Source organism: Egretta garzetta, unplaced genomic scaffold, assembly GCF_000687185.1.
Source record: "Egretta garzetta isolate BGI_Z169 unplaced genomic scaffold, ASM68718v1 scaffold117, whole genome shotgun sequence".
Taxonomy (NCBI): domain Eukaryota; kingdom Metazoa; phylum Chordata; class Aves; order Pelecaniformes; family Ardeidae; genus Egretta; species Egretta garzetta.
The window spans coordinates 2,190,104-2,200,586 of record NW_009260479.1 but is presented as its reverse complement, the minus strand read 5'-3'; the positions used below and the strand labels follow the sequence as shown (position 1 = coordinate 2,200,586).

Here is a 10,483-nt window from a genome sequence, read left to right as displayed (position 1 = left end):
CAGCAGGACAGGGTTGAAATGCCTCTGCCGCAGCGGATCAATTTGACCAAGTCATCCCATGACATGGTCAGAGATGGATTTAGGGGAAAAGGAACCTCTGGAGGATACTTAGCTCAACCTCCTGTTCAAGGCACGTCTCTGAATAATAGCAAGTCCTCTCATCCGAGATTGTGGATCCAGAGCCCAGTGATATGTTTGGCTGCGTGGTGCGTGGGCATGATCCAGGCACATCGCTGGTGTGATTTTACACAACTCTAAATAACATTTACTCCTCTCTTCCTTTACTCCCAATAGCATTAACCAGTATGACCTCTCTCTCCCACCCCAGCTCAGGGGGAGATGTTTTAAGATCCTGTCTTCCACCCCTCTTCCCACTTCCATAAGCACACCGGTGCCATACCCACTCACGCAACACCAACCCAGGTTTGTGTAATCCTTCAGTAACTTTGCTGGAGGCTTGGACGTACTATCTGGGTTGAGAGTGAAGGACAAAGAGTTTGAGAGGAGATATGAAGTGAGATGGCCAGTGTCTACTGACCTGTCCTTATCACTCTGGTGAAAGCAGCCAGGAGACCTTTGCCAAATTGCACACCGAATTTCATACACTGAGGGCAATCTGGCTTTCCAGTTTCCAGGAATAAAGATACAAACTACTCAGGGAGTCTGTCCAGGAAGCAGCTCAGATGCGCAGCAGAAACCAGGTCAATCTGCTTTTCAAGTGACATCAGAACCTCGGGCAAAGCCAAGCTGGTGTCGTTTCTTATCCCCAAATCCTGTGTGCTCTCTATGTCTGTGTGCATAATGTGCTATGCTTTTCCTAAGGGTACTCTCTAAGCCAAATCTATTTTAGGATTCTCCCCTAGACACTGTAGTCTAGAACTAGTTTTATGACTAACCAGGGTTTCTACATGGGGCAAATGAAAACCGACAGCTTAGGACACAGCTGTCAAGACCAAGTCCTTGACTACCAGCCATATTTCCTGGCCCAGAGGAAACGCACTTTTCTGCTTCTCTTTCCTATAGTCCCCAGGGTGGGCTACATATCCATTAAGCCATTAATGAGAGCAGCAAATTTACTCTTTGCTTCATACTTAGGCAAATTAGCCCTCATTTGCAGTCACAACTTCATGTCTTGGACAAAAACCTTGTGCTACAGCAGGAGGCCTGGGGAGACACTCCAGGGTGGGACAAGACAAGTTGCCCCCATGCTGTCCCCAAGAGTGGCAATGCTCTGGCACCTTTGTTCTGGCCCCAAGAATGGGGAGGGAATGGTTGGTGACAAAGTACACCCTGGAGGACTGCCGTATACCATCGTAATGGATGAACGTGCTGATACAGGTGCTCATTTTATCACACCTGATTAGGGGTTTAGTGCTCACATAGTTTAAACATTAATATTTGTCTATTTAAGCAATGTGCCCTAGTGCAGCCTGGCCATAGAGGTAGTCACCATGACTGAGTTTGGAGACTTTATAAGTGCTCTGGGGGAGTTTGGGCTATATCAGAAATTGCTGGTGCTGTTCCTCTCCCTCCCACTACTTCTTAATCCTTTCCAAATGATTGGCCAAGTGTTCATGCTTGTGGATGTGCCTCACCACTGCAACACCAGCTGGATCCGTGCCATTGGCCCCAACCTGACCGAGGAAGAGCAGCTGAACCTCACCTTGCCCAGGGATGCAAATGGGGAGTATGAGCAGTGCTCCATGTATTCACCGGTGGACTGGGACCTCAGCTCCATCATGGAGTATGGCCTGAACGCCACGGAGAAGTGCAGCAGTGGCTGGGTGTACCCCTCAGCACAACCGCCGTCCCTTCTGACTGAGGTCTGTAATCACCTTTTGACAAGCCAGGAATGTGGAAGGGAAGGGATGGGCATATCCTGACACATAGTTTGGTGAGCTAATGCCAGCTGTGGAGAAGTCAGGCTGAAATTTACACCAACCAGTGGGGGACTTTGGTTCCATCACACAGATAGCAGCTCTAAACCTTGGGAGGTTCTTGCAGGAAGACTATGATGTAGATGTAGAGGGGGCCACAGGCAGAGACGGTGGGGGTGTGAGTCCAGCACATGCTCTGCCCTCCATTCCTCCCCTTTCCAGTGTCCAGGCCCTTGAACCCATGTTGTATCTTGCCTGGAGGCACCTTTTGGGTCTCCCTGCCACACTTTCCCTTACTCGTCAGCCTGGTTCTCCTCACATCACCTTTTACCTTCCATTTACCTTCCAAGGGCTTGGCACCAATATTTCTGGGCCCTCCAGAGACCTTCAGGGCTGCAACAAGACATCCCGTGGGCCATGCAGTTGAGCAAAGGCTCTGTCAGCATCCCCAACTTCTTCCTCTCTGGACCGCTGTTCCCCTTTTGCTTTCCCTCATTCCACCCTTCTTCCTCCTTCCCTGCCTCCCTCCTTTCCTCACTCCCAGCTCCGGCACTTTCTCATGAGTAACTTCCTCTTAGCTGAAACAAGAGGAGAGAGCTCAGCCTCTGGCATTTGCAAAAGCTCCTTGGGGTCTCTGGAGCACTGTGTCCATTTCACAGCCAGTTTCTCTAGAGGTCCATTTCACAGCCAGTTTCTCTAGGGGTTCCTCAGCAGCTGCTGCATCCTTTCCCTTTCGTATGCCAGCTCTCCTTTACCAGAGAAAACACTGCTCTCCTGCCCTCCTCCTCCTCCTGTCCTGCCTTTGCAGCCAGAGAAGCGAGCTGCTGGGACTCTTATCCCAAGGTCCCACTTTAAGCAAAACTTGCCAACCAGGAGGCCCCCTTGGGGATGCCTGGGCTGGAGGGGAGTCCCATAGGTCCCAGCACTCAGGAGATGTGCACCATGATGAAGGGGCAGGCTGAACACCTCGTACACCTGTCCCACTTCTGACTTGTGCTCTATGTGCACACACCATGGAGGCTCGTGTCCTTGCAGGTGGGCTCTCTGCTCCCAGGGGCTGGAGCAAGAGCTTGGGCACCCAGCTCCTGGGTCCACCATGGACCAGGAAGGTTGCCCACCCTCAGATAGCAGCTGGGGTCTGTTGAGACCAAAAGCAGTTATATTTTATTCCTCCAGTTTGACCTGGTGTGTGACAGGAAGGACCTGAATGACATCTCCGAGTCCATCTACATGCTGGGGCTTCTCCTAGGAGCCATAATCTTTGGGCCACTAAGTGACAGGTAAGGAAACACAGACACCTTCCCAGAGTTATTGCCCAGCACCCAGAGACAGCCCAGCTGAGAGTTCAGGGTGTTCATGCACTGAGCCTGAAATACTCCCTCCACAGGACTCGATCCCCTTGCCTGAGCAAGAGCATCTGGGGCTACCTGACATGTCTGCAGATATCTGAGGGTTGAAAAGAGAGGGAGGCAGTTACAACCTCAAGGGGGGGGGATCCTTCAGGAATCACAGGTCTAGCCCCAACCAGTGGCTCAACTACCCAAGGGTTTCTCCAGGAATCCCAGAAACCTACATTTGGGCACGGAGTTGTACCCACCTTCAGCTGTGTTAACCAGACCATTTGTCTCTCCTTCCTGTGGCTCCACTCAGCTCATGGTGTCCCAGACCACAGCCACCCAGGGGACATGGAAGGGACAAGGGCACAGCATGTGTACAGGGTCTCTCACAGGAGAACCAGCACTACAGTCTATTTCAGTCTGATCCTCACTGCTCCAAACAGAGGGGACATGGGGGACCTTCAAGGGTTGGTTCCTTTAGAAGCGTCTCCTTTTGCTTTTGCTAGCATCGCAGTGGGTGGAGATGCTGATTTTCCTGATGATTGCTTCCTGGGGCATGTGGAGGAGCTTTGTTCACATGGGTGTCAAATCTCCTCTGGTGTGGATGTTCTCAGATCACTTTGTATTCCACCTGGGCTCTTCCCCATCCCCATGGGAGTCTCTCCAGATATCAACTGTGTCTTCCCTCTTCCTCCTCAGGATAGGCCGTCGGCCAATCTTTCTCATCTCCATCCTCCTCCAGTGCTTGTTTGCTGTAGGGGCTGCCTTTGTGCCTCATTTCTATGTGTACATGGCCTTCAGATGTGTTGTGGGGGCTTCGGTCTCAGGAATTCTGATTACTACATTAGCCTTGGGTGAGTAGGATGCCCTTGCTCTAAGGCAAAGAGATGTGACCTCACAAGATGCCACAAAAAAAAGATAGTCCTGCATGTCTTGAAAAGGGTAACCCTGAACCTTCATTCTTCTCAGCTACAGAATGGGTTGGTGTCTCCTCCCGGCCAAAGGCAGTGCTTATTTCTCATTGCTTTGTCGCCGTTGGACAGATGCTTTTGGCCGGTTTGAGTTACGGTATTCGCAACTGGAGGCTGCTGGAGATTGCAGGATCTGCTCCAATGTTTGCCCTTTTCTTCTACATCTGGTAAGCAGGAGCGGGGCAGAGCTTCTTGAAGACACGACAGCAGCAAGAGTGAGGGGTGGCAGTGAGGAGGCAGCAGCTCAGGAGCAGGCTGGGTCTTTCCCATGATAGCGCAGGTGCTGGAGGGGCTTCTGCAGAGCTCAGCACATCTCCCTGGGGCACTGGACCCTGTGAGCAGCACCTGCTTTGCTTCAGGTCTTCAAATGTAGACTTTGAAGCCTAAAGGGAGGGTATCTAGACCCTTTCCATCACATGTGAATTTCATTGCCTGCTGTATGTGGTTGGAAGGAGATGGGCTATGGGAAAGCTCAGCAGGTCACGGTAGCATCTCCTGATTTCACCTCCTTGGCAGGGTGCTGCCGGAATCGGCTCGGTGGTTGGTGACAAAAGGCAGAATAGAAGAGGCTAAGAAGCTCCTTCAGAAGGCAGCATCCATCAACAAGCGCACCATCCCACCAGGGCTCCTTGAGCAGGTACCCGTAATGGCATGGGACAACCACTGGTTGTCTTCAGAGACTTCCCGCTGTACTTGGGTTTGGAGCGGCCATTGGAGCTGAGGCCACCTGATAAACAGCTTCCCATGCCCCCTGGGGATGATTTGGGGATGGAGGGTGGGGGCCTCCAGCTTCAGCTGTGTTGCACAGAGACAAGGTCAGGGAAGAGGCACGGCTTCTGCTGAGGCTCAGCCTGGAGCTTTCTGGAATCCACCCTGAGATGTGGAAAGGACCCAGATGCTTCCCTGGCTTTCCTTCTGTGAGGATGGCAGGAGGGCTGAGGGAGAGCACGAGGTCTCTGTTTAATCTGTGGGTTTCCATGTATAAATGCCCAAAGGACATACCCACCCCAAAGTCCCTATGCTGGGGAAATGTTCGTGCTGAGGAACCTCTCAGTCACCACACCACCGCGCTGGGCACCCAGAGCACAGGAACACAGCCCCACTGGGCCACCTTCCCTCCCAGAGCTGTTGGGGGTCACAAGTCCATCCTGCTGAGGCTTTTCCTTGACTGCAGATGGAAAAGGAGTAGCCAGGGGTTTCCTTTGCCGGGTTTGACTCGTTGGCTTTCTGCATTTTGAAGTTGAAGCCTGAGACACAGACCAAGTCTGGAAGTACTCTGGATCTCTTTCGGAAGAAGCACCTCTGGAAGCTGACTTTAATCATGTCGTGCGCCTGGTAAGACATCCTCTGGTCTTCTCTTTACCAACTTCTAGGTGAATAAAAGATGAGATTGAGGGTTGATGAGAAATGTAAATCCACATCATGTGATTTTGGGTATCATGTTTATGTCTATGTCTATGTCTTCATCTGCTATCTTTCTGTCTTCCCCTACGGGACCAGATCTACCTTGTCTGGGCATGAGGAGAAGCTGATTATTCAAGATGTTGTGGGTTTTGTGAGAAAGGCTGGAGTAATTGCAGCTTTTGGCAATCCCTGCGCCTTGGGGAGTTTTGTGCCCGCCATGAAGTTCTGGGTGCAGTCTAAAAGTTGCTGACCCTATGGGGATCCATTCTGCTTTATCTCATGTAACTATGTCCCACGGAATTGTCACAGGTGGTGACTAGAAGCAAAAAAGATATTGCTGGGAGTTTAAATAAGTTTTTGAGAGTAAGCCCCTGGAAAACCCATCTGGTTAAATGTTCTATTCCACCTTACTTGAATTTCAGGTTTTCAGACAGCCTTGTCTACTATGGGCTGAGCCTCAGTGTGACAAGTTTTGGTCTGGACATCTACTTGACGCAGCTTGCCTTTGGGGCGGTGGAGTTACCAGCTCGATTTTGCTGCATTTTCCTGCTACAGTGGTTTGGGAGGAAGAAAACTCAAGCTGCTCTCCTGCTGCTGTCTGGCCTGATGTGTCTCACCATCACTGGCATCCCTGAAGGTCAACCACCTCTTCCCAACCTGAGAGCACAGCCAGGCAGGGCCTCAGCCAGCTCTACCCTGGTTCAGACCCACACTCATTCCCAGGGGCTGAGCTGCCACAGCCCGAGGGGCTGCGCTCCCAAAATGTTGGCTTCCTCTCTGCATGACTTTCTTCTCCTTCAGAGCTGTCCCTGGTCCTTCCACAGCTCATAGCCCTTGGGAGGCAGTGTCCACTACACACCACCACGCACTAGACACCACCACCTCCTCTCAGAAAGGTGTACCAGAAGAGGCATTTTAAAAACCACTGTGTCTCCCTTCCAGACCCCATGCAACACTACAGGCTTGGGGAAGAGTGGCTGGAAAGCTGCCTGGTGGAAAAGGACCTGGGGGTACTGGCTGACAGGCAGCTGAATATGAGCCAGCAGTGTGCCCAGGTGGTCAAGAAGGCCAATGGCATCCTGGCTTGCATCAGGAATAGTGTGGCCAGCAGGAGCAGGGCAGTGATGGTGCCCCTGTCCTGGGCACTGGTGAAGCCAACCCTGAAATTCTGGGTTCAGTTTTGGGCCCCTCACTACAAGGAGGACATTGAGGGGCTGGACTGTGTCCAGAGAAGGGCAAGGAAGCTGGTGAGGGGTCTGGAGCCCAAGGCTGATGGGGAGCAGCTGAGGGAACTGGGGTGTTCAGCCTGGAGAAGAGGAGGCTGAGGAGAAACCTCATCGTCCCCTACAACTGCCTGACAGGAGGGGGCAGTCAGATGGGGATCGGTCTCTTCTCCCTAGTAACAGGCAATAGGATGAGAGGAAACAGCCTCAAGTTGCACCAGGGCAGGTTTAGGTTGGACATCAGGAAAAATTTCTTCGCTGCAAGGCTTGTCAAGCACTGGAATGGGCTGCCCAGGGAAGTGGTGGAGCCCCCATCCCTGGAGGTATTTAAAAGCCGGACAGACAAGGTGCTTAGAGACATGGTTTAGTGGTGGAATGGCAGGGTTAGGGTAACCGTTGGACTTGGTGATCTTAAAGGTCTTTTCCAACCTAAAGGATTCTATGATTCTTTCAATGAACAGGAAAAGCAAATTCCCTGTCCCTTATCTGTTTCTGCCTACACATTGCCGCAGTCCGTACCTTCACCCCTGCTGCTGTGCTAGTGCTGTGAGTAAGGCTGAAGGAAAGAGAGGAGCTGAACAATGCTTTCAAGCTCATGGACATGGCATTTCCAACCGAGCACTCCCCAAAGACCTGCGGTGGCTCAGTGGCTCACTCCAGTTGCAGGTTTAGGAAATACCCAAGACCTCAGGAGAAATCTGGGTTCTCTTTGGCAGTTGTCCAGAGGGTATTTTCCAGGAAAGGGTGCTCTAGGTATGATTTCCAATGGGTTAAGTGGTAGATTTGTTTGGTAAGCCCATTAGAAAGGGCTGTCCCAAGAAATCCCACTGCAGAGACCTTTGGTCCCAACTGAACCTCCCAGTAGAGGTCACAGCGGAGGTCTCTCCTGCTCTCCTCAGACCAGCCCGTGGCGACCACCGTCCTGGCCATCATCGGCAAGTTTACAGCCACAGCCTCCTTCTCCACCTCCTACGTCTATGCTGCAGAACTCTTCCCCACGGTCATCAGGTGAGGTCTCCTCATGCATCGCAGCTTCCCTCTGCCACGGCTAGTGGCGGTCGTGGTGGGGCAAGAGCCCAGTTGTCCCCATGGCCGCATTCAGTCCCACAGTGGCCCAGGGGATGCTGAGCCCTGCCCATGCCTCTCACTGCCCCTTGCTTCCCCAGGCAGACCGGTGTGGGGCTGTGCTCGATGTCGGCACGGGTGGCAGGGATCATGGCCCCACTGATCCGCCTCCTGGGCCAGTACCACCGGGCCATCCCCATGGCCATCTTTGGGAGTGCTCCTGTGGTGGGGGGACTGCTCTGCTTCCTGCTGCCTGAGACCCGCGGCACAGAGCTGGTGGACAACACAGGGACAGCTGCCCCCCAGAGGTGGGTACCTGGAGATCTGAATTTGAGGCAAAAAAATTTCAAAGGTGCAAATTTAAAGCAAAGAGAAATATGTCAGAAACCAGGATAGAAACAGTATCATCTCTTTGTCTTTACTCCTTGTCTTCAGCAGCAGAAGACCAGAAATTTTGTCCAAGAGAGACACCACAGAGGATGGAGTAGATTTGGAGAAGGATGTCCACAGATGCTCGGAGAGCAAGTGATGGATGGACATGCATGTACTAAAGGTCTAGTCTGATCCATTCTTTCCTGAAGCAGACCAATGAGGCATTGCTGTCTGGGAACTGGTCTTTCAGATGCTCAACAAAATACTCGTGGTCAGAGGGAGAGGAGATCTGTGTCACTCTGCGTTCGGAAAAGATGCACTTGAACCTGTTCCTGGGACCCAGTCTGTTATGCCTGGCTGCGTGAGTCCTCCCGACGTGTTTCCCAGTCCTTTGCAAACTGGTACCCGTGGAACCATCCCTGTCGTGTTTTACAGCAATAACGAATCGCCAGTAGAGTGGTAGTACTGGGCAAGCGAGCGCCGGGCTGTGTCCCTCCTGCACTAATCGCTTGGGTCATCAGCTTTCTCATCGGTCCAAGCCTCGACGTTTGATCAGGATGTCACTGAATCCCTGTCACACACGTATTTAGCTTTTATTTCTATGTGGTGTTGAGTTTGAGTTTCTACATGAATAATATAAATTATACGCTGAGTTTGATAAGAGACACTTGTAATGCAATATGTGAATAATAAATGGTGTTGATTTTTTTTTTCTTCCTCCTGTTTCACAGTTGGCCTTTGTAACTGCTCTTGGCTCTGGAGTGTTTTCTACACAGAAATTGTAAGCCTGTAATTTAACACACAGATGGAAACGTGTTTGGTTTCCATCAGCCACAAACAATGCAGAAACAGAGTGTTAAAGCAGAATGACTGAGTTCAATTAGGACTTTTGTTTTTTTTATTTCCAAGTCTTCAGATGAACAATCTGTATGTATTCTCTCTACTGGCAGCTGTGGAAGTTTTCTGAACTGTGTGGTGTATGCTGTAGTTCAATGTCAGCTAAACTGAGCAGGCAGCTGGACAGCTTTCCCCAGCCATGGTCAGCCTTTAAGAGTGACCTTGGTTGGCTGCTTCTAGTTCAACCACAACATTTTGGTGTTGTCTACTGTCACACAAAAGAAAGAGAAGGGTGGCTTCCTCTCCTGTGCTGCTTGTTTGCAAGCAGGGAATGTATTTGGTGCCCTTTCATGAAGCTTTCTCCTCAAACCACAGCACTGTTCTTGGTCGAAGAAGAAGGCTGGTCACTCAGGTTTGTAGCATCCTTTTGTTTCTGATTGCTTTGTGCTGTAGTAAATGGTGGTTTGAAGGCTGGGGTGTCCCATGTCTGGGCCAGCCATGCCTGGAGGTGATATTCATTTTGTGCTTTGGCTTTGGTCCACAAAGTCTCCCCAGTGTCCCATGGGACTTGGCCATGGCTGGAGATGGGGCAGGGCATTTGCAGGATATGGGCTTTGGCACTGACTCATTGCACGGAGTCATAAGATAAGCATTAATGTTGCTTCTCCTCAGCCATTCCTTGCTGGGTCCTTTTCTGCAAGCTTTGCTCTGGTCATGGACCTGAGGCCTTCCCAGCATGGGGTCAGGAGGAAGGAGAGGACAATGTCCTCTAGCCAAAGGGCAAGGTCCAGAATCCTGACACCTCTACCGCATAGTCAGGAGTTGGGGTTGCAGCATAGTTTGCTGGTGTCACTGACACCAAGGATGTGCTGGTTGTCTCAGTGGTCCCTTGTGGGGCTCCTCTGGCAACAGGAGCTTCTTTGCCCCATAGGTCCTTGCCTCACCTTGGGGAAGAGGACCAGGCCAGGCTCTGCTGCCCCTCCATGTCTTAGGTACCTCTGGCCCTGCCTGACCAGCTTCCACAGCAGTGGGGAAGTTCCAATACATGAACCCGGGTCTCTTCCAAAGGGGAAATGGAGGTCGAGATGTTCTGACCTGAACACAGAGAGGCTTAAGTGAGGGTGTAAGCACGGGAGCAGGACCTCTTTCCCATGTCTAATATAGGAGTGCCTGAAGAAGGCTTGGGCATTAATCAATATGCCTTAACAAACTCTTTACAGTGTCCCTGGCATCTGCTCACCACCACCACCTTCAGCACCTTCCCATGACTGGCCCTCCAGCCATGGCTTGGTAAGCAACTCTAATAAGGTCTTGCATCTGCTCTTCCCAGATAAACCTTGCTACTCACCTTCTCTTCAACCTTTTGGCTCCCTCCCCTTGGCTATGGGGTCATTCTC

General features: G+C 51.5%; 1 protein-coding gene across 1 annotated transcript; it reads left to right on the top strand.

Moving 5' to 3' along the window:
* The first annotated feature begins 1,433 nt into the window (after window positions 1–1,433).
* Window positions 1,434–8,406, top strand: LOC104130989 (solute carrier family 22 member 13). The gene is made up of 10 exons (XM_009644096.2): window positions 1,434–1,823; window positions 3,054–3,157; window positions 3,914–4,068; window positions 4,184–4,352; window positions 4,702–4,822; window positions 5,426–5,520; window positions 6,012–6,226; window positions 7,712–7,820; window positions 7,979–8,185; window positions 8,319–8,406. Exons 1-10 carry the CDS (start codon window positions 1,452–1,454, stop codon window positions 8,404–8,406), a joined length of 1,635 nt encoding a protein of 544 aa, XP_009642391.1. The 5' UTR covers window positions 1,434–1,451.
* Window positions 8,407–10,483: the final 2,077 nt, after the last annotated feature.

Excerpts from the sequence above, each read along its gene's own strand:
- LOC104130989 (XM_009644096.2), top strand. The coding sequence starts at position 1,452 with ATGACTGAGTTTGGAGACTTTATAAGTGCTCTGGGGGAGTTTGGGCTA. Across the intron at positions 5,521-6,011 it reads TTAATCATGTCGTGCGCCTG|GTTTTCAGACAGCCTTGTCT; the intron begins GTAAGACATCCT and ends CTTGAATTTCAG. Across the intron at positions 6,227-7,711 it reads CATCACTGGCATCCCTGAAG|ACCAGCCCGTGGCGACCACC; the intron begins GTCAACCACCTC and ends TGCTCTCCTCAG.